The sequence below is a fragment of the Spea bombifrons genome, chromosome 8, assembly GCF_027358695.1.
Source record: "Spea bombifrons isolate aSpeBom1 chromosome 8, aSpeBom1.2.pri, whole genome shotgun sequence".
In the NCBI taxonomy this organism is placed as follows: domain Eukaryota; kingdom Metazoa; phylum Chordata; class Amphibia; order Anura; family Pelobatidae; genus Spea; species Spea bombifrons.
This window is the reverse complement of record NC_071094.1, coordinates 46,890,416-46,916,541: the sequence shown is the minus strand read 5'-3', so window position 1 is coordinate 46,916,541 and position 26,126 is coordinate 46,890,416. Positions and strand designations below refer to the sequence as shown.

The 26,126-nt window shown below is 44.4% G+C and overlaps 2 protein-coding genes across 3 annotated transcripts in view; one reads left to right on the top strand and one right to left on the bottom strand.

Moving 5' to 3' along the window:
- The window catches only part of LOC128502738 (transmembrane protein 229B-like), a 58,951-nt gene that overhangs the window by 7,163 nt on the left and 25,662 nt on the right, over window positions 1–26,126 (top strand). The gene's annotated exons all lie outside the window — the stretch shown is intronic.
- On the bottom strand, window positions 1,318–25,526 carry PLEKHG2 (pleckstrin homology and RhoGEF domain containing G2). Its single transcript, XM_053472637.1, has 19 exons — window positions 25,291–25,526; window positions 20,953–21,024; window positions 18,150–18,586; window positions 14,104–14,204; window positions 12,804–12,870; window positions 11,936–11,982; window positions 10,018–10,168; window positions 9,692–9,823; window positions 9,431–9,613; window positions 9,130–9,222; window positions 8,239–8,325; window positions 8,053–8,086; window positions 7,724–7,813; window positions 7,235–7,336; window positions 7,120–7,158; window positions 6,890–6,906; window positions 6,196–6,486; window positions 4,412–5,750; window positions 1,318–3,984 (listed from the first exon to the last, which is right to left on the bottom strand). Exons 2-19 carry the CDS (start codon window positions 20,999–21,001, stop codon window positions 1,397–1,399), a joined length of 5,847 nt encoding a protein of 1,948 aa, XP_053328612.1. The 5' UTR covers window positions 21,002–21,024; window positions 25,291–25,526; the 3' UTR covers window positions 1,318–1,396.

Genomic DNA, 26,126 nt, shown 5'->3' with positions numbered 1-26,126 from the left:
TGGTGAACGAAGAGATTGCCCCAACAGCAGCTCCATGTAATAGAAAGAGCAGCTTGCGGGTGCGATTATGGGAATGCGTGTTGCTGTCGCCAACTTTTATTTTGAGTGTGACACACACCAACTCATCAGATTAGGGCCACTGCTTTAAACATTGCACTTTTTTTTGTATGTAATCGAGTGAGGCCAGACAGCTAAAAACACGCTGCCACATGCCACCAGCGGGGGGCGCTGTTCACACACAAATCGAATACGTATGGAGACTCTTGCAACAGATGAATAAAACGGGTCAGCCTTGGTACATTTAGCTGCATTTTTGAACTGAAGAACCAAACATTAATGGGTGCATGGGTAACAATTTGGGTGCATTTTTAGCGTGTGATCCACTTCTGTCAGTTTCCATTGGTTTTAGCACCAGCGTAATGTGGTAGTTCTCTGGTGCAGAGGGTTCAGGAATGGAAGAAGTGAAAATGCTCCCTTAAACAGCGTGATTCAATAAAGTAAAATGAAATGGTTTTTAAAGCTGCCAAATTCTATGAAGTTTGTTATCTCTCCGTTGTTACGGTGATGAAGCCTGAACTTGATCACTTGTAGTGATGGGAGTGGTGACACCTCCAGCTAAAGGATAAGGAAGAATTGGGAAGCAACTGCTGTTAAGCACGGGGAAAAGAAGCATTGTGTTTCAAGGAGAAAACTCTGCTTTTGGATGAATAAATATTAATATTACATTCAAATAACAGTCACCTGTTGTAAAATCGGTCACTGTCACCTTATGCTCTGGGTCCAGGAAATCAGGGTTACATTAGTGGTGTAAGAACTGAGACCGAGGTAGAATGCACACAAACCAGTAACTGGCAAAACATGATTCCAGGGAATTCTAGCATGATGTAACCTCACGTTTCTGGAACACGAAGTTTGATTTTCCAAAATGTTTCCTACCTATCAACCCTCCAAAGTGCTGCCACGGCCAGTGGTACCATGTGTACAGAAGCCCAATCCCACGAGCCACTGCACGGAAAAAGTGGTGCGTCCTCAGACGTAAGGCAAAAGGCTTTCACTTCTCTGGAGTTTGGCTTTTTCTGGTACAGAAAACTGGTATTTTTAGGACAAATGTGAGTACTTGATAAGTGCAATTTCAATGAGCCCCTAAGTAAATAATACCAGGTCCGCTCTAAATACTGTAAAAATAATACTCTGAAGTCCACGTAGCATTGGAGAAAAGTGCAAACCGGCACCTTGCATTTTCTCATTTGAATAATCAGTTTTTGTTAACTGCAATTGTTTCCTTTTTACATCCAAGAGGAAACATTTGGATTTGGATTGCATCTGTGTATTTTTTTTATAAAATGTAACTTTGCAACAAAGAAACTCCATTTCCTCGTTACACGTTCTCCCCAAATCACAGTTTTGTTTGTGGCTCTAATGTGCCCCCTTTAGCGCTGATCTTCCTTGTAGCCTGGGACTCTGGAGCATGGAGCAGAGGATGGGTTAGACTGACCTGAGCAGTGCTGAAAGTTGAGATTCGACCGCTGCCACCAATTTGTATGTTTACAGTGGTAGAATAACTTGCCTTCAAGGAGGCTTTGTCCCTCGTTTCAGATGAATCCAACTTTTCAACGCTGCAATCAGGCATGTTTTTAGGGGGCTCTAATTGAAGGGGATGTGAAGTTGCCGAATCCAAAGATCCTGTCCTTTTGAGACACTGGATTGGCTCTTCCCCCAGAGACTTGTGCGCCCTGAGCAAGGCTATTGCTTTGAAATCAGCTCTTTTTTGATTGGTGGTGGACCTCTGGGCTTTGAGAGGTCCATATTTTGAGCGAAGTTCACTAACATCAGGCCAGTGGATGCTTGTTAGCTCATGGGAGCTAAAACCACTAGTTTGTGAATGAACCTCTTGACTTAAGCATGGAGGCGATCGGTGGGTGAACCCTGAATGGTTCTCTTCATCTGCAGACCAACATGGTGAATGCAGTGTATTCCTGGGAGAGCAAGATGCGTCGTCTCCATTATAGCTACTGTTTCTCCAGGGCCTTCTGGAATGCCCCGGGAATCCATACTGCTCAGAGCAAGAGCTGGGGAGGGCAGGGGGGCTTAAACATGTTGGAGTAGAATTTGCAGATGACGAGGATGACCTTTCAAGGTGGCTGAAACAAAGAGGGGTGAATGTGCAAGCTCTAGCACTCGAGAAGGAAGGGATTCGAGGTGACTTTGAAGCTGTACCACAGTGGCTGGGAGGAGGTGAACACACTCGGGTGCGTACTGGCAGCGGAGACTGGGCCCGCGAATTTGGCTCAGACACAGTGGAAGTGGGAGCTGGTTTTGTTGATGAAGGACTAGGAAAGGCTATGACAATGGAGTTGCCTGGAGCCAAACAGACTGGATCACCCAAAGGTTTGTGTTCCTTGTCTCCCAAACACTTTTCCTGACTAGTGGATGACACAAAAACTAGGCCCTCATCACCTTTACATGCACTTAAAGTTTGTGCCATGTTGACATCACATTCCTTAGGTTCCTCCTCCTTTTTCACATTACACATAACTTTGCTTGTCAGGACCCTGGAGTTGTGTCCATTTTCTGGGGACCCATGTGATGAATTTGACAAAGCTGATGGGCAAGTGGCACAATTTGAGGGCTTCAGAAATTCATCTTTTTTTGAAGGAGCCTTGAGCTCTGTGTGTGAATTCCTTGACGTCAGGGGACCCCACTTTGTAGGCCGTTGACCCACATAGGACTCTGGGAGATACTTGGATAAAGCCATGGAACTGGACAGCTTCCTTTGCAAAGCAAAAGGGGCGAGTAGTTTGGGATGCACTGTGGATTCATTTCTTTTGTCGGGATGGGATGTTGGCTGATGCTGGAATTCTCTCTCTGTTGTCTTGCTTTTGAAAGAGGATGAGCGAGTTGCCACATTCAGTTTTTTTGGGCTGTTTTTATGTTTCTCCAGGACAGAAAATGAAGAGTCCAGTTGCAGTCGCTGCATGACCTCCATCACAGAGTGAGAGCAGCCCCTAATTTTTTTAGGCTTCATATCATCAGGTACCTTCCATGAGGGAAGAGAACGATCATTAGAGTTTGAGCAGGGAACATTTTCCACATGTTTTTGTGTTGGCATTGGTGTTGTCCCACTTTCTTCAGAGACTGGGCAGGTGACAGAAGAACCAATATTCGGTGGATAGTCTTGCAGGGTATTCCTTTCTAATGGGTCAGACATTTCCTTTGTATTTCTAATATTTACTATCACCAGTTCTGCGCTGAATGCTTTATCTGTATCTTCCTCTGCATTATTAATTCCAAAGGGATCTTCCAAAACAGAAGTTAAGGTTGTTGTGTTTGCTGTAAAATCTGAATTGAAATTCCCCTCTACTACATTAGCTGTTATATTGTCCACATTGGTGGAATCTGATGTTGGACATTCAAACGATGACGCACAGAATATGCCCTCGACGGGCAACAGATCACTGTTTGGACAGAGTTGGGTGTCTTGATGTCTGCTTTCAACAGATACATGAAGAAGAGCCACATCTCCTTTAACGTTCTCGCAACAAGGTGCAGCTCCAAGGTCTTCTCTTTCCTCAGACGGACAGTTTTCAGGTTCAGGAACTTTGCATGTCTGATTCTCACAGGGGGGGGCTGGCAGAAGATCCAAACTAGATGCAGAATTCTCACAAGAAACTAGTGGGTTTTCATCCGATGTGAACTCAGAAGCTGAGCTCTGTTGATTCTCAGTGTCCCTTCTTGGTATTTTGACCGACTCATTCAGTGGTTCCATTGTCTTGGAGTTAATAAACTCATCTCCTACTGACCCGGCTGGAAGGTCATGGTCACATAAGGAAGAACAGACAATTGTGGGGAACTTTGTCTTCCTGTCTTCTTTGGTCAGATCTGAGGAACTTTGGCGAGGTGCTGATTGGAGAAGGCCATTTTCTTGAATGCAGTTAATGTGCAGGAGTGTTTCATGGATCAGTAGGTGGCCATATTGTTGGGGCTCTGTGAACAAAAATGAATTTTGTTTTGCTGTTAAATGTTTTTCTCATAGGCCCTTAGTCAGTGCCAGATCAGTGGGTTAAATCCCAAGCACCTAATTTCAGTTTTAAAACTGACAACACTTCTCCATCTTTTATTACCAGCTGCCTCCCATTGCTGTAATTAGCTGCTTACAGACTATTCACAGACCAAGTTTTTTCAGGTCACCAAATGGGTTTCCCCTAGTGCTCCCTAGATATGAATACATACTCCACCAGTCCTATTACAAATCTGTTTAAAAAAGTGAAAAAACCTAAAATACAAATATATAAAAAAGTGAAAAAACCTAAACCTTAATAAAACCTCTAATAAGTTAAACTCGGGCTGATGACAGCAGAAAACAGTGAGGCTTGGAAGAAGCAGCGTGAGTCTTTGCTCGTTCTTTGCTTACCTGCCATGTTCCTGTCTCCTGGTCTGTCTTCCTGCACCTGGGGGAGGTTCCTGGTAATTGCCTTTTTTAGAGTGCCTGTCCTATTATCACCACGTTTCTTCTGGGTTTTAAGTCTGCCGATCTTCTCGCTGTACATTTTGGCCAATAGCTGTACCTTGTTAATTATCTTTTCAGAGTTCTCAATCAGACAATTGTCTTCTGTCTCATACATGCCTATACCTGAAGGACACAAGGACACTTTGGAGTCAGCGAGGTCACCACTCACAGTCCTGTCCTCCATTGCATGATAATAATCCTCTTTTGTGACCTTTAGTTCTGCGCTATGTTTCTTCTGCTCTTTTTTCACTTCTCCCTTTCCACAGCTTTCCTTGAGCACCTGGTTTCCAATTTCAAAATCTGACTCTTCCAATATAACCAGCACATTATCTCGCTCTTCCTGTGCTTTCCTACGTTGCTTCCCTTTTTTCAGAACTCCACAGCTTTCTGGGGTGTTTGGTTTCTCCTTTTCCTTCCAGGCTTTACGGATTTCTGCACAGGATTTGTACTCGGAATCTGCCTCTATGGGCTTTATGGGACTACTCCTTGTAGAGAGAATCAGGGGCTGGTGGCACTCACCATCTTCAAGAGACCATGATTTCTTTGGGCATTTGAGCGGTCTGCCCTCAAATGTACAGCCATTGCCCACACCTAGGCTCATTTCTCTGTCCTTCTTAACCTCCTGCTGCAGGATGTAATTGAATCTTAAAATAGAGTCTTTCACCACCCCAGTGGGAATATAGGAGATACCATCGTCTTTACCCAGGTATGATGCTCCTGTCTCTGCAGTGTCATAGTAATTTTTGATTCTTTCAATTAGCAGACGGTCATCCTGGGTCAAGGTAGAGTCTCTCTTGTTTTTTTGGCCCCTTTCACTCTTTTCTGATGCTTGCTTGGGTTTGTCTGTCTCTTGGCTTTCAATTGTGTTTTGACTTCCACAGACAGTGCTGTGGAGGCTGTCCTCGTGTGCTTTGTCCTCTTGTTCACTAGAAGACATTAGTGAAAGTGTTTCCAGGATTACTGATTGTGTGAGTGGTTCTGCTTTGCAAAATGTAGAGTCTTTCACCTCCTCCAGCTCAAGTAGCTCCGGTGTATGTAACAAAGACTCATTGTTATTCTTTTGCTCATTTTCAGAGGGGTCACTAATGAAAGGTGCTTGGCTGGTTGGGAGTTCCATGGAACGTTTTTCTGAAGTCCCACTGAAAGCATCTTCAATTTCCTCTTGAAATGGGGATTGTACGATGTTTTCTTCTGTCAAATGTTCCTGTGATACATCGCTTCTAACTTCACTTATGTTCTGTTCCTAGAAGAGACAGGTTAAAAATAAAGTAAGCCATAGGGTTAGTATGTGAAGGATTGTCTGCTGATTATAAAGATCAGGGTCCTTCAAGCTTGGGGTCGCAATCCAGTACTGGTTCAAAAGATCGGTCACTGGGTCGCACTGGGGCTCTCTTATTGTCCTCACTGTACTGGGCACCAGGATATGATGTTCCCCTTCCTAGTGTGCTGGAACACACTTACTGGCCTTTAATAACAGTTGTGAAACCAAACAGGAGACATTTGGTTACATTTGGATTTGCTGTAGTAGAGGAGGGCCCCTATGAAGCAGGACTTTTTTGATGTGAACAGAATCAGCAGCACCGTTAGTGTGATTTATATAGAAATTAGTTGTTTTATGAACACACAGACAAAGCTGCCCTCAGTTTTCCGATGGATTGTAACCTAATCCGCTAAGACCCAGCTGTTACCTCTTCTTGTCCTGCTTTCTCTCTGTCCTGCTCCTGAGGCGCCTTGCTGCTTCCCTCCTCCTCCTTTGGCTCAGTGCATAGTCCCCTCTGGTTTAGTAGCTCCAGGATCTCCTCGGTGATGGAGAGGCTGCCTGTTAGTGCTTCTTCAGTCAGGGAGAAGGTGGACTCCTCCAGATTGTTGTCAAAGCCTTCTCCTTCAGTTTCCAGGATGGTGGACTCGAGTGTGCACACACTGTCAGAAGACTTGAGGGAGCCAGAAGATGGGAAGAGTTCTCCCTCACTGCCAGCATGCTGGTTAGAAAAGGCAATATTACTGGGGTACAGAGGACTCGCCAAGGATGGAGAACACAACATTAAACCAACCTACATGTTAATTGCCACAAATTCTCTGTTGGGGTTCATGTCTCAGGAAAACCCCCTAGATTACATGAAAGAATATTTATGGGTGCCGACTAGCTGAAAAAATGACTAATTGGTGCATTTACCTGCCTTACATATGTATATAATGAGCTTATAAGTTAAGTCGGTGTTTTCAGAACCATAAACCCAAAGCTTTTGCCTGGAGTCTCTGATAACCATTCACACTGTGGCAATTTATGCGATGTAAGGAACTTTGTGTGACCTTGTCACTGTCCACACAGCCACTTATCACAGCTTAGCTTGCAGTCCACAGGGATCGCATTGAGATACTGACCTTCAGCGGCGCTGCACCTGCGGAGCAAAAAGATACAGGACGTTACAAGACATCATCCAGCTTGAACTCAAAATTCGGGGGACAGCAAGGACTTTTTTTTGCTGTGGAATTTTTTTTTAGATACAATGCGACATAAGAAAATTGGGAATGCAAGTGAAGGTGTGTGCACAGCACAGAGCGCCGCAGGGAAGCACCACAGGAGGCGCTGTGAGGGCAGGAAGCTAACTCACCTCTGTGTTCCAATGTTTCATGGATTTCCTTTGCTGGTTCTGTGGGAGAAGAAGCAAAACCTTAGACGTTAGTTATCACTGACAGTTTCTGTTTTTTCTAGTCACCCGCACTCACCAGACAGTCTGCGGCCACGACGATGTGGGGAACTGCCATTCAGACTCAGGAGAGGAAATGTTTTCTTAGTCCTCTGTGGGCTGTACATAAACTGGGGTGGCTCTGAAAATAACACGTGAAGACATTTAAATCCCAAAAGAAACATGACATGGAACACAGAGTCTGCCCATCCCACTGCAGGGTGACACAGACAGTTGGAAAATATAGGACGCAGAGTCTGCCCCTCCCACTGCTGGGTGACACAGACAGAAGGAAGCTATGGGACACAGAGTCTGCCCCTCCCACTGCAGGGTAACAAAGAAGGGAGATATGGGATAGAGTCTGCCCCTCCCACTGCAGGGTAACAAAGAAGGGAGTGACACAGACAGAAGGAAAATATAGGACACCGAGTCTGCCCCTCCCACTCCAGGGTGACACAGACCTAAGGGAGCTGATAGACACACAGTAGGGAGATGTTTATAGGATGGCTGCACATTCTGTGATTTTCACCTGACTGTCTCCGGCCGCGGGGAAAGGTCCACAAGTCATCCATCCAGGGTGACTTCAGCGTGTCTGGAGGGAGTCGCAGGTCTGTGGACTCTGGACGGAATGAGCAGCGTTATTAATGGTACACTTAAAAACAGACGAAATTCCTGAAAGGCTCTCTCTCCTACATCACTAGGAGTATCACTAGGAGTCTGCCTTTTGAATACACGCACACTCAGCAGTTATTCTTCCCCAAACACACACTCTTTTAGCTACATTTTTGTTACATGTCCATAGAGTAGGTTTACGGCGGCTGCTGTCAGACAGAGGGCTGAGTTTCTTCTGCCACTTACGCTGGAAGCCGTTTTCGAGTAGAACTTGTTTTGCCTGTTAAGACAATAAATATGTGTAAGAGATTCTTTGGATTGTGTATATTCTGCAGTGTACGGGGTATGATGTATTGTGCTGTACATTAGGTGTTGTATATGGTGTATATGTAAGGGTAGGATGTGGGGTGTGCAGGGATGCAGTATTTGTACCTTCTGTGGAATAGATGCAGGGTGATTTTCCACTATCAGCCTCTTTATATAATGAATCCATAGCCGTTTCTCCTCCTGATTCCTCGCCTAAGAATAAAAAGGCAGGTTACACACCACTAACCGTGTGCACTGACCGGCACAGCAGGTACATGCCAACCGACACCATGGATTACACACTGCTAACCACATATAGTGACTGGCACCAGGAGTTACACACCACTAACCGTGTGCACTGACCGGCACAGCAGGTACATGCCAGCCGACACCATGGGTTACACACTGCTAACCACATATAGTGACTGGCACCAGGAGTTACACACCACTAGCCGTGTGCACTGACCGGCACAGCAGGTACATGCCCACCGACACCATGGATTACACACTGCTAACCACATATAGTGACTGGCACCAGGAGTTACACACCACTAGCCGTGTGCACTGACCGGCACAGCAGGTACATGCCAACCGACACCATGGGTTACACACTGCTAACCACATATAGTGACTGGCACCAGGAGTTACACACTTTTGACCATGTATACCGACACACAGTGGGTTACACGCCCGCTGACCTCTTAAACTCGCTGAAACTGGGGGTTAAACAATGGAAATCACGTATACTGAGGTGTGTTTAATGCCCACTTACAGTGTAATCACCAATACCACGTGATATTAACCCTTTATGAAGTCGCTTGGCACTTTACAGATCTACTATGTATGAATGCTGTATTTGGCTGCAGTTTGTGACTATAAATCAGACCCAATCAGGCAGGCTCGAAACAGTCCCTCCACTTGTCCATAACTTTGTAGGAAGGTTCTGATTCTCAGAAAGGTTGGTTGCGTATGATCCAAACAAGCTCACAGGCTTGACACTATCATGCTCGCTCTCACCTGGATTAGTTGCTGGTGTTTGGGGATGGTCAGGTCTGACACTCGAAAGCTCAGGGAGTCTTTCAGATGCTCCGTAAGAACCAAGTTACAACACTGGAAAAGGAAGATCACGAGACAGTCAGACGTCGACACTACTAACATGTCCCACCACATTTAACACACACAGCTGGACTAAAGCTTCTGTTTCTAGAGGCAACAAAGTACTGTTTCTCCTGGATATACTGTATGCTATCCTAAGCACCTGCACCACTGTGTGCTGAGCACAGAAAGCTCTATTTTACACCAGAGTGTGATAACTCACAAAGATGTGCATCTTGTAGATAAAGAGGTCTGTTCGTTTCTTGGCGATGAGAATCATTTTGCTAAACAAGAAGAAGGCCCTCTCCTTCTTTACTCTCTGGACACGGAACGTTCCCTCCAGAACCAGCTCCCCAAATGCACTCAGGTCTGGGCCCTGCCAGTTCACCAGCTGCCTCTGTATTTCCTGCAAAGGAATAAAGAACCAAAGAGTAAGTTGAATGGAGTGAAAGACCAAGCTGCCGTGTCGTGTCTGTGTCTGTACCTGCAGACGGACGGCATGTTCCTGCTTCCTCTTCATATCATTGATGTACCAGGCTACTGCAGTCATGGTGATAATTGCTTCCTCCACCACCTCATACCCTGGTGCATTTTTATCAAAGTGCTTGGCTAGTTCCTGCAATGAATTAGAAGTCTCAGGATGCCACAAAGGGGAAAAATGGTGAAACCCCAGTAGAAACAGAGTGTGGAATAATGAACAGAAGATAATTAATCAAAGTCTAGATCCACCAGGAATCCCCCCAGCACCTAAGGGGAGAGCAGTGAAGAGGAAAGCAGAGCTGGGGAATGACAGCCCAGTCTTGGCCTCACCTGCAGGAGAAGGTGGTATTTCATAATACGTTGCACAGGTTTCAGGAGATAAGTCTCTAGCGGGAGGGAATGTGCTAAAACCGTCTGACGCTCTCTAAAGAACTGAACCAGCTCCTCGCACTTCATGCACTCGCGCAGAACAGACACCGAGCTGGGGAAGGGGCAGATATCAGTGTACACAGTTTATACATCCTCAAACAGAAGAGATCGGGAGCTGGGCTACTGATGGCCTCGCTCTCATGCATTTACACTTATACACGCAAAATGCGATGTGTATATAATACTCCACTTAAAAAGCTTTGCCATAGAGAGGGAACATACTGAACTGGCCACTAGGCAATCTACACGTTGAAGGAGCCCCAAGTCATCCACTTCTCCCAGCGACTTTCTGTTTTGACCGGCTCTGGGCCACTTCCTCCTCATGCCCACCTGGGTCTAGCATACGCCTCGCCTACAAGCCCCTTATTTAGCATTTTTATAAAATTAAACTGCGGCCGTGGAGATTAGCAGTGTGCTACTCTTTAGTTCTCTCCTGGCCATCATCCTGCAGTGTGTCAGTGATCATAAATCAACTATACCAACATAACTATTTGGGGTTAGAATCAGGGTTCTGTAGATATAATTATCAGATTAAAAATAAGAACTAACAATCTGTTATTTTAGGGAATAATACATTTGCTACTATAAAAGATTACGGAACATGCAACCATCATGTATTATTTATCCCCAAACCAATAAAACACCATTTTCCCGTCTGAGATAATATGTTTGTTTATCTTGGCATCCTAAGTCGTCGTGTCACCCCAAGCTCCCAGTCGTTTTGCCCTACACTTTGGCAGCTGCACTCACTTGCCTCTCATAATTAATATATTGTTCTTGTTGTACTTGGGCCTAAACAAAGTCACCTCAACACAAAGGGGATATATTTTTCATATTTATCATGTTAAAAAAAGGAAACTCTTTTCTTGGTATTTTTATTTCTATGTAAGCAAAAATGTAGGTCAGGTGAAAGAAGTATACTCCCAGAATGTCGTAAATGAGGTCCATTTAACTTTTCTCTGAGACCCAAGAAATTTTAATTTCAGGGTATTCTGTTAAAATGCATTTAAATGGCCAAATGTTTGCGATCTGTGGGGCGGCACTCGCCATGGTTTCTTGCTTTTTCTTTCTCTCCCAGTCATAACTCCACTAGGTTGAGTCAGTGGAGACTCTGTGGGGCAGTTTGTGGAGCCTGGGAGATGGTCAGGATATGGCGGCTCCTCTGTAGGGTGACCACATTTCCTAATTGCCGTTAAGGGACACAGAAGCTGACAGTGCATCGAACGTATGCTGGATCTGCCGGTGCATTTTTCAGTGTTTACACAAACATTCACTGGCTACATAAGAAGGTCGCACTTCTATACACATCAGACATCTCCTTTTTATTTTTTAATTTCAACTATAAAATTACTAACATATACGATAAACTCCAAAAAAGTTTACACACTTCTTAAAGTATAAATAAAAGTTATATTGGTGTAAAATAGTCTTGAAAATATTAACATGAAGATATTAACATGATAAATATAATCTCTCTTCCCAGAGCCAACCTTGTCCCCTAACAGCTTCCCAACAACTTTACGTCTGTTTGAAAACAAATGAAGCCCGTCCGTGCAATCATTTCCAACGTAAAGAGGCCACCCGAAGACACAAGCTCTTCTGAGAGCTCTCATTCTGGGACAATGCGTTGGGATTTAGGTTGCCCAGGATGTGGGACACTGTGGGACCGTCCCGGGCAATCCGGGACATATGGCCGCCCTACTTTTCAGAGATGTAATGTAAAATTGCTATTTTGAGGGGGATTCTAATGATGTGTAGATGCATCATGAAGCTGTTTCTCTACAAATACTATTCCTTAGGAGAAAACAGACCGTTTTACCTGGGGTAGTTCATGCAGTAAAGGGTGTATATATCGAACTCTTCGCTCTGTGGGAAAAAGATGATCACAATGAATCTGGTGTTATTAGCAGGCATCCCACACTAACCATCAGGTTCTGATGTCCCAGTTAGTGTGGCTCTCCTCGGATGTACACTGAGCTGAGGGTCTGTATCTGGCTGTCTCTGACTCTCCTCGGATGTACACTGAGCTGAGGGTCTGTATCTGGCTGTCTCTGACTCTCCTCGGATGTACACTGAGCTGAGGGTCTGTATCTGGCTGTCTCTGACTCTCCTCGGATGTACACTGAGCTGAGGGTCTGTATCTGGCTGTCTCTGGCTCTCCTCGGATGTACACTGAGCTGAGGGTCTGTATCTGGCTGTCTCTGGCTCTCCTCGGATGTACACTGAGCTGAGGGTCTGTATCTGGCTGTCTCTGGCTCTCCTCGGATGTACACTGAGCTGAGGGTCTGTATCTGGCTGTCTCTGACTCTCCTCGGATGTACACTGAGCTGAGGGTCTGTATCTGGCTGTCTCTGACTCTCCTTGGATGTACACTGAGCTGAGGATCTGTATCTGGCTGTCTCTGACTCTCCTCGGATGTACACTGAGCTGAGGGTCTGTATCTGGCTGTCTCTGACTCTCCTCGGATGTACACTGAGCTGAGGGTCTGTATCTGGCTGTCTCTGACTCTCCTCGGATGTACACTGAGCTGAGGGTCTGTATCTAGCTGTCTCTGGCTCTCCTCGGATGTACACTGAGCTGAGGATCTATATCTAGCTGTCTCTGGCTGTCCAGACCCTCTGTCCTGTTATCTGAGGGGTTCTAACAATTTATGTTGTGAACAGTTTCCCCAGCAGGGGGCATCTTACCCTTACGACAAAACATTCTGCGATTGCAGGGGCGGAATCACAATTCTCAAGATCCTCGAGTAACTCACTGCAATAGAAAAAAGACGACCAGGGAGAGTCTGTGATAACAATGCATACAGCCCTACAGTATACACAGCACTAGTGCGTACAACTCTATGGGTATATGTAGTCTAATACGTACAAATCTACAGAATATACAGTATATAGTATATATATATACCTGGAGGTATATTATAGTTTTATTGCGTATAGTCCTAGAGGTACTGCTATTGCGTACTGCAGTGGGGTTTTATATTAGTAGTAAAACATATGGCCCTAGGGGTGTATGGGGTAGTAATACATACAGCCCTAGGTGTATATAATATATACTATATATATATATATATATATATATATAGTGCTGTTGCGTATACAGCCTGTACATGTTCTTGTGTAACTCAGAACATGTATGAAGTCAGTGGCCGTCCGGATAAATGATAATAATTGATCATTGTATCAGGCGGCGATCTCATCTATATTTGGAGCTGTCTGCACAGAACATGCTCGAGAGATGATGTCACGGATGTGTTAACCCTTTGCAGCTGTTAATCCTGTTTTCTGTGGGAACCTTGGCTTTCAAAGTGTAATGAACAGATCCCAGATGTGGCCGAGGCTGCAGTGGAAGGGCCTGGAGTTATTTTTAAAGCCTCCGTCCTGCGTTTTATTAAACCATCCTCTGTAACCAGAGCCATTCTGTTTGTTAAGGAGTGGGGGATGGGGTCAGTCTGCTGGGCCTTGAACACAACACAGTCGTGCTATGGAATCCCCTTTACCCAGAATTACCCCACATTCTTCGTTACAGGAGGGTCTCAGCCAGAATTACCCCACATTCTGTGTTACAGGAGGGCCTCAGATAGAATTACCCCACATACTGCGTTTCAGGAGCATCTAAGACAAAATTACCCCACACACTGTGTTACAGGAGTATCAAAGATAGAATTACCCCACATACTGTGTTATAGGAGAATCTAAGACAGAATTACCCCTTATACATTTACCCCCTTGTCCTGCAAACCCTATGCACCAGAAAATGGTTTCTAGTCATCATGTATTTACAGTAATAGCAGTAAAGGTATGGAGTTTACCTCCTACAGTGGTGGTGCTATAATATCTCTACGTGTCTTTTTGGTAATGATGAACATATAAAAATCCATCAAGTATAAATCTGACCAACATAGGCATGTAGTTGTCAATAAGGAATATTTTCCCACTTGGTTGATCAGGACTGAGGTTCAACTTACCATGTTTAGGTCCAACTCACCTGTTAAATTCATAAATATCCTCAATATTGCAAAATAAAGTGCTGACATGTTCAGGTTTGAGAGGGAGATGGCCACAGTCTATGATACAGCCCAGGTAGTCCTGCAGAGCACATGCAGCCACTTATTATTAATTGTCACCAGCCACACAACCAACCAGGTGACCAGCAAACCCCATCAGACTCCCAAATTTCACGGATTTGTGGTTATTGTACAAACTCTGTGATATAATCACACTTTGTTTACTCGAAAACTGCATTATATGCAGTGCTGGATTTAGTGCTCAATGAAGACTTCTTTAAGAATTCACTAATAAGGAATGGAATAAGACAAGATTCTCATTGTCTCCAGTATTTGGCTAATATGAGTCCCTGGTAACCCTTGACAGTATGAGAAAGCCCCTGCAGCCCGCACATGCGTGAAGCGGGAGAACTTGCATGGAACGCGGCATGTGGAAAGATAAAATGTTTAGTAATTGGGTTTAGTAGGTGCAAAGTCATGGATAATTTCAGTTTATGTAGTTACGAAGTCTCAGAAGATGGCCGTCAAATGTATTTTTCTATCATGATGGAGAAGATCTTACATGCATACTCACAAAATCTACAATAACATGAATGGAGGGTAAAGGGGTGATGCGTTTGATGCAGTTCATGCGATTTTTTATTTATAATGCTTGATGGCTTGTTACTTGTCTGCCCCTTGCAGATACCTCTGCTGCGCTGTCGTTTAACTCACTGAATTCTTAAACGCCTCTTGGGCGCCAGCGTGGATGGGCAACATCCACCAGAGGTTAGCTAACTGGCAATTAACCAATTGTCCATGATAAAACACAGAACATGCAAATATAACAAGCACGGAAAGGGGTCAGGCCAGGACATTTGGCTCTCCTGTTTCCATTAGCTAGAAATGTATTTAGATGGGCAAAATGGGGCAATCCATGGGCGCTCTTTTAATGAGGTTCAAATGATCTGATGTGAGTTTCATGTACTTAGACAATGCCTGGCCATCTCTTTTGAATGAGAACAGGCAGCAGTCGACCGGTGCGAGTCATAGCTGTAACTTCTACTCCAATTGAAGATTTCGCTCGCAAACCAAAATGTGAGGGTTAACTCAGGGTTCAGTTAAGCAACCTCGCCGAGACTCGTAAGCTCTTTCACCACAGGGGGATTCAGACATGGACCCCTCAGGATTTAAAGCCTCTCCTCTGTTTCCAAAAAATACAGACCGGACACGAGGTCAGGAACCCCGCTCCGGGATGTCAGAAAGTCCTTTCCTACATTGCAGGAGGAAGTACGAGAGAGAGCTGGGTAGAAAAAATATGTTTAGTGAAGAACGTGAAGAAGGGAGAATGTGAGGCGGGAGAGGGGGGGATCTGGAGACCATGCATCTAGTGGCTCCAAGACTCTTACAGACACTTTGTCCTCTATCTATGTTGCCCACAACATTCATCTAAAGGGAATGCAAAGAAAACCCTGCTTTGTGAAAGGGGTCATGGGGGCCTTTTTCTGGTCTCTGGATATTGCTCTAGGGGTACACAGGCCACCAGACTGAGACAGGGGCAGGGGTATGTGGCCAGTACCAGAATGGTTAACCCTTTCTGAGGGACCTCTGCACTGGTTGTTTGGTACTAAACTGGCTGAACAGGATGAGGTAGGAGACTCATCGAACTGTCGAGTCCAGGTCTGGACTGATTCATCCACCCACTGGGGGTAATATCTTTGTATTAGTGGGATGTCTGGGCTTCCTCACTGGCCAGGAATGAGGATGTTAGGAGGTAACTGGACTGTTGCACCATAGTTTCTGGTTTGTAGCAAATGGAAACAAATTAAATCTTGTAGAATGATACATGAGGTTCTATTAATCCCCTTTTGCCCCAACCCCAAGTGAATCTGCAACATATTCAAATACCTGCCAAGTGATCCTGTTTATGTTATCCACTCCCTATTTACATTTTAACCTTTCTCCTCTTCCCGCCACTGGTACCCCTCTTTCCTCTTTCCTTTGCCCCTCTTTTGTACAAGCTCAGAATGGTTGCTGGATATGAAGGTAGTAAATGGTTCTACAGCCCTAAAATCCCCGATAGTGTGTATAGAAACAGCAGGAAATGGCTTTATAAATAAAACGGGGTAAGTAAAATCCATCCTTCTCCACCCCCGTCTATTAAGCTGTTAAGAGTTTGGCTCCAAGCCAGCATCAGTGGCCATAAATTGCTGCTTCTAATGGGAAGGGATGAGGCTAAGCTTCAGCAAAACTCTATTCCCAGTCAGCATAAAGAAATGTGGAATGGTCAAAGCCTCCAGTTACTGTCAAAGGCAAGTAATTGCTATGATGCCTGGAGCTTCCCGCAGGGTATTCCTGAGGCCACCTAATGCCCCAAGCCATTAATATTAAAATTGCAAAAACTCAACCAAATCATCAGGCTCCATCAAACTGATGTCTTGCAAATGCTGTGTAAATTATCATGGTTTGTTTTTTCTGGAATATAACATCCTTCTTTGAAAAGAAAATGTGATTAACAAAGACATGAATTCCTGCAGGTGTTGAAATGGCCAGCTGTAGCCCCATCTCTCACATACTGCCATGTCACCAACTGGACACAATTCCTACATCCAGCCAACGAATGTCACCCCAGCGTGTGGCAAACCATCCAAACTGCACCAAGCCTCCTGCTCGGACTTTCAAGATTAACAGAAACAGTGAATTTGCTTCTATTTGGATCCTATTGAATTTTTTAAAAAAATGTAATGGTAGTGGCAGGGTGACAAGACTTGGGAGATGTGGACATGAAGCAGCCGTGGAGATTGCACTCATCCCAAAATAGCCTAACTGTATGAACACGTCCTCTCACCTCTACCTTCATAATACATTAAATGATCCTGTCCTCTCACCTCTACCTTCATAATACATTAAATGATCCCGTCCTCTCACCTCTACCTTCATAATACATTAAATGATCCCGTCCTCTCACCTCTACCTTCATAATACATTAAATGATCCCGTCCTCTCACCTCTACCTTCATAATACATTAAATGATCCCATCCTCTCACCTCTACCTTCATAATACATTAAATGATCCCGTCCTCTCACCTCTACCTTCATAATACATTAAATGATCCCGTCCTCTCACCTCTACCTTCATAATACATTAAATGATCCCGTCCTCTCACCTCCACCTTCATAATACATTAAATGATCCCGTCCTCTCACCTCCACCTTCATAATACATTAAATGATCCCGTCCTCTCACCTCTACCTTCATAATACATTAAATGATCCCGTCCTCTCACCTCTACCTTCATAATACATTAAATGATCCCGTCCTCTCACCTCTACCTTCATAATACATTAAATGATCCCGTCCTCTCACCTCTACCTTCATAATACATTAAATGATCCCATCCTCTCACCTCTACCTTCATAATACATTAAATGATCCCGTCCTCTCACCTCTACCTTCATAATACATTAAATGATCCCGTCCTCTCACCTCTACCTTCATAATACATTAAATGATCCCGTCCTCTCACCTCCACCTTCATAATATATTAAATGATCCCGTCCTCTCACCTCTACCTTCATAATACATTAAATGATCCCGTCCTCTCACCTCTACCTTCATAATACATTAAATGATCCCGTCCTCTCACCTCTACCTTCATAATACATTAAATGATCCCGTCCTCTCACCTCTACCTTCATAATACATTAAATGATCCCGTCCTCTCACCTCCACCTTCATAATACATTAAATGATCCCGTCCTCTCACCTCTACCTTCATAATACATTAAATGATTCCGTCCTCTCACCTCTACCTTCATAATACATTAAATGATCCCGTCCTCTCACCTCTACCTTCATAATACATTAAATGATTCCGTCCTCTCACCTCCACCTTCATAATACATTAAATGATCCCGTCCTCTCACCTCTACCTTCATAATACATTAAATGATTCCGTGCTCTCACCTCTACCTTCATAATACATGAAATGATCCCGTCCTCTCACCTCTACCTTCATAATACATTAAATGAACACGTCCTCTCACCTCTACGATACTTTTCAGGTCCCGGACATAGGTCTGCTCCGTCTCCAAGATTTCAAGTATAACCCTGTCCATGTGAGACAGCTTAGTCTTGGGATCCTTTGCTTTCCTCAGAATTGGGGACCATGTGTAATTTGTGAAATGTTTTTCTGCAATTTGACCTTCTGGATCTTCTTCCAACTGAGCCATGGGGGTGAGGTCCAGACTAATGTCGCTGCCATTTTGATGGGTATATGGGCTGTTGTTGTATTGGGAAGATCCCAGAGCACCACTGCTGCCAAATGAGCTCTGACTGTCCTGGAGGGAGGCAGAAGAGGCTGACGAGCTAAGGCTGATGGGCCGGTCACTGTCCGAGCAGACTGTATTAACGGAGGTACAGCTGCCAGACATCCCGGCAACTATTCCACTGAGAGAACTGACAGATGCGGGTCTGGGGGCAGCTGAAGAAAAACAAAACACAGGTAGTGTGTAGTTAGGGTGCAGAGAACGGGCCATAATACGGGGGCTATCTGACTCATATGTAATCATATAGTGTGCGGGGCATAATATGAGAGATAATACTGGAGATATCCCAATAATATATAACTGATATAGTGTGCGGGGTGTAATATGAAAGATAATACTGGAGACATCCAAATAATATATAAGTGATATAGTGTGTGGGGCATAAAACGAGAGATAATACTGGAGATATCCCAATAATATATAACTGATATAGTGTGCGGAGTGTAATACGAGACATAATACTGGAGATATCCCAATAATATATAACTGATATAGTATGCGGGACATAATACGAGAGATAATACTGGAGATATCTCAATAATATATAACTGATATAGTATGCAGGGCGTAATACGAGAGATAATACTGGAGATATCTCAATAATACATAACTGATATAGTATGTTAGGCATGATATGGAAGATAATGCTGGAGATATCCCAATAATATATAACTGATATAGTGTGTGGGGCATAATACGAGAGATAATACTGGAGATATCCCAATAATATATAACTGATATAGTGTGCGGGCGTAATACGAGAGATAATACTGGAGATATCCCAATAATATATAACTGATATAGTGTGCGGGGGGAAATACGAGAGATAATACTGGAGATATCCCAATAATATATAACTGATATAGTGTGCGGGGGGAAATACGAGAGATAATACTGGAGATATCCCAATAATATATAACTGATATAGTGTGCGGGGGGAAATACGAGAGATAATACTGGAGATATCTCAATAATATATAACTGATATAGTGTGCGGGGGGAAATACGAGAGATAATACTGGAGATATCCCAATAATATATAACTGATATAGTGTGCGGGGGGAAATACGAGAGATAATACTGGAGATATCCCAATAATATATAGCTGATATAGTGTGCGGGGGGAAATACGAGAGATAATACTGGAGATATCTCAATAATATATAACTGATATAGTGTGCGGGGGGAAATACGAGAGATAATACTGGAGATATCTCAATAATATATAACTGATATAGTGTGCGGGCGTAATACGAGAGATAATACTGGAGATATCCCAATAATATATAACTGATATAGTGTGTGGGGTATAATACGAGAGATAATACTGGAGATATCCCAATAATATATAACTGATATAGTGTGCGGGGGGAAATACGAGAGATAATACTGGAGATATCTCAATAATATATAACTGATATAGTGTGCGGGGGGAAATACGAGAGATAATACTGGAGATATCCCAATAATATATAACTGATATAGTGTGCGGGGGGAAATACGAGAGATAATACTGGAGATATCCCAATAATATATAACTGATATAGTGTGCGGGGGGAAATACGAGAGATAATACTGGAGATATCCCAATAATATATAACTGATATAGTGTGTGGGGTATAATACGAGAGATAATACTGGAGATATCCCAATAATATATAACTGATATAGTGTGCGGGGGGAAATACGAGAGATAATACTGGAGATATCCCAATAATATATAACTGATATAGTGTGCGGGGGGAAATACGAGAGATAATACTGGAGATATCTCAATAATATATAACTGATATAGTGTGCGGGGGGAAATACGAGAGATAATACTGGAGATATCTCAATAATATATAACTGATATAGTGTGCGGGCGTAATACGAGAGATAATACTGGAGATATCCCAATAATATATAACTGATATAGTGTGTGGGGTATAATACGAGAGATAATACTGGAGATATCCCAATAATATATAACTGATATAGTGTGCGGGGGGAAATACGAGAGATAATACTGGAGATATCCCAATAATATATAACTGATATAGTGTGCGGGGGGAAATACGAGAGATAATACTGGAGATATCTCAATAATATATAACTGATATAGTGTGCGGGGGGAAATACGAGAGATAATACTGGAGATATCTCAATAATATATAACTGATATAGTGTGCGGGGGGAAATACGAGAGATAATACTGGAGATATCCCAATAATATATAACTGATATGGTGTGCGGGGGGAAATACGAGAGATAATACTGGAGATATCCCAATAATATATAACTGATATAGTGCGTTAGGCATGATATGGAAGATAATACCGGAGATATCCAAATCATACATAACTCATACATTGTGTCGGGCATAAAATGGGAGATCTCTATATCGTATACACTGTTTGGGATGAGGGGTACAAACAGTAACAGTATACATCTCTCTGGTATATGCAGGAGGGATTCCCAATGCTCCGGTATATATAGTAGACATCATGTTCATTGTGTATTAGCAGCGGAAAGCACTCACCTGTTTTACATGCTCTCTTGTTACTTCCCTGTGAGACTCCCTCCGGCATTGTGATGTCATGGGTACCCTGCCCTGTGAAATAGACATACGGACACGGTCACCCCACAAACATCTCTCAGCTTCCATTAGGAATTGGAGAAAACACAAAGAAGTGGAACATTAACATTACAAGATTTTAATTAAATACTTCGTCCAGCGTTCGACAAATCTCCTGGGATCCCATGACCTCCCACCCACTCAGTCCCAAATCCTCACATTTTTGTCCTGATGACATCATTTGTTCACGTATGGAAAGTCGCTGGGAGTTTGGAGGATGAAGGATTGTGGGCCCAGGAAATAGATCCCAAACATCTCAGACATTTCCTGGCAGAGCGACTGGAGAATTCCTTCCAGCGCGTTCTTGTTGGACAGTTAAATTTGCATAATCATTTTTTTAAAATATATTTTGAAACGTTTGCTTTGTACAGGTCTTCAGCACTGTACTGCGCTCTGGTCTATGTTACCATTCCACAGAAAAGAAGCCCTAGAACACTGAGACAGTAACCAGCTGGGGGGGGGGTGTCTGTGTTCAGGAATGCTGGAGACGTGACACAATGACCCCTCATCTGGGAGAGAGTAGCAGCCCCCCCCATTGTGGGGGTATACATAGACAGCCCTCCTTTCACAGAGATACACAGATGCCCCCCACATGGGGGACATACACACAAGGCACTGAATATTATGGTGCTATATAAATCAATTAATCATAATATACACACAATACACCCCCACAGATGAGGATACAGAGATAGACCCCCTCCAGAGAATACACGCTTACTGCACCCCACACATGGGGACACAATGACAGCCCCCAAACTGGGACATACACAGACTGCAGGGGTAAAGCCAGTACTTCTGTTCTACTAAGGGCAGCAGACAAAGGGTTAATCCAAACACTGACGAATGAAACTAAAAGGGTTAATCTTATCTCTCCCCTAACATCTGGACACAGAGCTCTGGAGGCATTTCCTCACCAGTCTTCATTTGTCTTCTGTAAACACTTCTGGATCCTACATACCCACCCATTCTGCCACTTACACCCCTTGGACTCAATGCCCTGGGGTGAGACCCCCTGCACTCCCCTCCCCCGGATGAGACCCCTGCACTCCCCTCCCCTGGGTAAGACCCCTTGCACTCCCTTTACCTAAGTGAAAACCCTGCACTCCATGCCCCTGGGTAAGACCCCCTGCACTCCCGTCCCCGGGAGTGAGAACCCTGCACTCCCCATCCCTAAGTGCATTTAATGGCCCTGGGTGAGACCCCCTGGACACCCTGAACCTAAGTGAGAACCCTGCACTCCCCATCCCTAAGTGCACTTATTGGCCCTGGGTAAGACCCCCTGCACTCCCGTCCCCGGGGTGATTCCCCCTGCACACCCTGAACCTAAGGGAGAACCCTGCACTCCTCATCCCTAAGTGCATTTAATGGCCCTGGGTGAGACCCCCTGCACTCCCGTCCCCGGGGTGATACCCCCTGCACACCCTGAACCTAAGTGAGAACCCTGCACTCCCCATCCCTAAGTGCACTTAATGGCCCTGGGTGAGACCCCCTGCACTCCCTGTAAACACCCCCATCAGACATCCCTGCACTTCATGCCTCTTCCCCTATAGACTCCCCGCTCACCCCAGAGAAGCAGCTTCTAAATCAGGATTCTAGCAATAAAACAATGAAATCATTTTTATGTTCTGTTGGTGAACAGAATTACGCTGATTATTATAATTATTGTTATTGTTTATTTTTATGGCGGCAACAATTTACTCCGCGCTTCTTACGATACAGATATTCAAGGGGAATGCGGAGACTGGAATAGACAAACCGATACATGAGGGAAAGAGGGCTCGGCTCACAAGCTTCCAATCTAGAGATGCCCCCGAGGGAAAATACACACGTTACAATAAAATCCGTTTGTCACGTCGGAGCATCAAACATGCGCAGCTACAGCTACAGGAGAGACAGTCTAAAAACAAATGTGAGCACGCGTGTGTCATGTTCATGCAGAACTAACAGTCCCCGTGTGCCTGAGACAGCGGGCTGTTTGTGCGATGGGTTTCCGAGGATAACGTATTTCCGTCCGCCTTAGATTTCTGTGACTTGGGCCTTATTAGTGACTTTTGTGGGAAGTGGGAAGAAAACACATGTCTCCATGTGTCCACACGTGTGTAGCATGTAGACCGCCGAGGCACTTTCAGATATGTTACTTTTTGCAGAGAGGTTTTTGTGATATCTGATCTGAAAAGTATTTTTGGAAACATGACAGATTTTTTTGGAAACTGATTGTTTCCATATTTGGGAGGGTCAGAGAGCGCGGGCGAAAGTGTGCGTGTAACATACAGCTGTGTGTGCGGAATCCACCCCGTGTAACACGCGTGTGCTGTGTATGACGCGTAAAGTGAAGAGAAACTGAAAGGCCCCCGTATAATGACTGTAAACATGCCTAGAATATCGTGATATTACCCGATCAGGGTATAATGAACACAACATCGGGGTTTAGATGTTCTGCTTTGTGCATTTTGTCTTAAGTGCAATTATTTGGGAGATATTTGGGTTTTTTTTACGTCAGGGAGGTGCGTGGCAGTCTGTGGCAGAGCCAGCATTGTGTGATCAATTTCCTGTCCTCAAGTTCAACCCAATCTATAACCAATCAGCAGCAATCAGCAACTTAACAATTGGGGAGAAATAATCCTGCAGATCCTGAGAACAGGAAAATAAGGCGGCCGCTCAGACTGTATACACATAAGGGGGGAGGGGGTTATAATATATATATATATATATATACACACACAGTATATATATATATATATATATATATACATATATATATATTACTTAGTCTATAAACACAGTTACACTGCTTTGTTTATTGTAGAAGTGGAACGTGGGAAAAGCTACCAATCCACTATGAGGTGAGGTCTGCTGTATTTTACATGTTAACATTCTGGTATATTAAAGGTTAATGGAGAAGTATATTGTTGTGTAATATTAGTTCATATCACCCATCTCCGGCCATTGCCAGGAGCACAGAACCTCCCGATGTGTCTAATGCAGATTTGGGAGGAATCCAGCACTTGGCATTTTATTCTGCCTCAGAGAAAAGGAAGTAATGGGGGGGGCGAGGGTCTGGGAAAATGAGTCTGGGAGGAAATGGAGGTTAAAGGAGAACAAAATGGGGAAAGTGATAGATTAGGATCTTATTTTTTATAGCATGGTGCCCTCTCACCTGCCTCCCCATCACACTAGCCCCAATTACCTCAATACACACCCTGATGTCTTCTTCCATTACACTGTCCATTAGGGGGGATCAGACTGCCCATGAGTCAGGGCGACAGAGAGCTTATTACACCTCCTTAGTGCCATCTCTCTGAGACTCAATATAGTTAGAAGCAAAAACAACACTCAGTCTGGACTAGGTGAGGAAGGACCTTTTTAGTTTAAACTGGACATAATGGGGAATGGACCCCCTAAGTCTAGATTGGACACAGTGAGGATAGCCCCTCAGAGCCTAGACTGGACTCAGCTTCTGAGTCTAGAGTGAACATGGAGAGGTTGCCCCCTCCATGGCACCTAGGCTCAACATAGTGAGAATGGACCCTCTGACTCTAGACTGCATCAGGTGAGGATAGACCCTCTGGGTCTAGAATGAACATTGTAAGGATAGACCCTCTGAGTCTAGATTGATCTTGGTGACTAATCAGCCATCTGTATCTAGAATGAACATGGTGAAGATGGGCCCTCTGAATCTAGACTGTAAGGGTGGACTATTGGAGTCTAGACTGAACATAATAAGGGACCCTATGAGTCTAGACTGGATCAGGTGAGGACCTCCTGAGCCTAGAAAACACTGTGCAGAATGGACCTTCAGAGACTAGAATAAAACTGATGACGAATGGACCACCTGGCTCTAGACCGGACATGGTGAGGAATGGACCCAGGTGAGGAATGGACCCTCTGAGCCTAGAATGGACCAAGTGATGACAGACTCTCTAGACGTAACTTTGTAAAGAATAGACCCTCTGAGTCCACAGTGAACATGCCGAGGATGGAACCTCAAAGCCTCAGGACAAGTTCAGGGGGGCTGGGCCAGTGGGGAAGTTGTCCCAATAAGCCCAGACTATAACCAAGAAGGAATGGACCATATGAGTGTAAACTTTGTAAGGTAACTTTACATTATTCCTGGACTGCAGGCAGTCTGGACTCTGTATGCAGAGTTTTTAGTGCAAATATCCAATGAGCCTGAATGCATATAGAAGTTCACAGGTCTCTGCGTCACCCGAGTCTACAATATGTTACCCTCGGACTTACCTGATAGGTGCAGTTCTCAGTGGCCCTTAAAGGACGTCGTCCCAGGTCAGGGAGATGCCATCATACACTCTGAATATCCCGCCTCTAATCACCTGGAAAGACCCCCTTTTCAAAGTGTTCCTGAAGCGCCAGGGATTGGAATTCCAGCCCCGAGACCCAATTTCATCTAAAATTCCAAGACAAAGAGAGTCTCCGCCGGTTACTGTCTCCCCCAATCCGCAGGGGGACTGGGCTCCTGTCTACGGACAGAGAAACAGGGCAATGGAGAGGAAACCAAAGCAGCCGGGGCCAGGGAGGAGGGAGAATGGGGGGTGGGGAGAGGCACAGCTGGGGGGGAGGCACAGCTGAGGAGGGGGGGCACAGCTGGGGGGGCAACAAACTCTAAAGTCAAAAGTTTCCTGCTGCTCTTAACCTCTTCACTGCCAGAGTTCTGAGTTACTTTGTATCAGTGTGTGTGCGATACTGCGTTTTTCAGTGTGTTTGTGTGATACTGCATGTACCAGTGTGTGTGTGTGATACTGCGTGTACCAGTGTGTGTGCGATACTGCGTGTATCAGTGTGTGTGCGATACTGCGTGTATCAGTGTGTGTGTGTGATACTGCGTGTATCTGTGTGTGTGCGATGCTGTGTGTATCAGTGTGTGTGTGATACTGTGTGTATCAGTGTGTGTGTGTGATACTGCGTGTATCAGTGTGTGTGTGCGATGCTGCGTGTATCAGTGTGTGTGTGTGATACTGCGTGTATCAGTGTGTGTGTGTGATACTGCGTGTATCAGTGTGTGTGCGATGCTGTGTGTATCAGTGTGTGTGGGATGCTGCGTGTATCAGTGTGTGTGT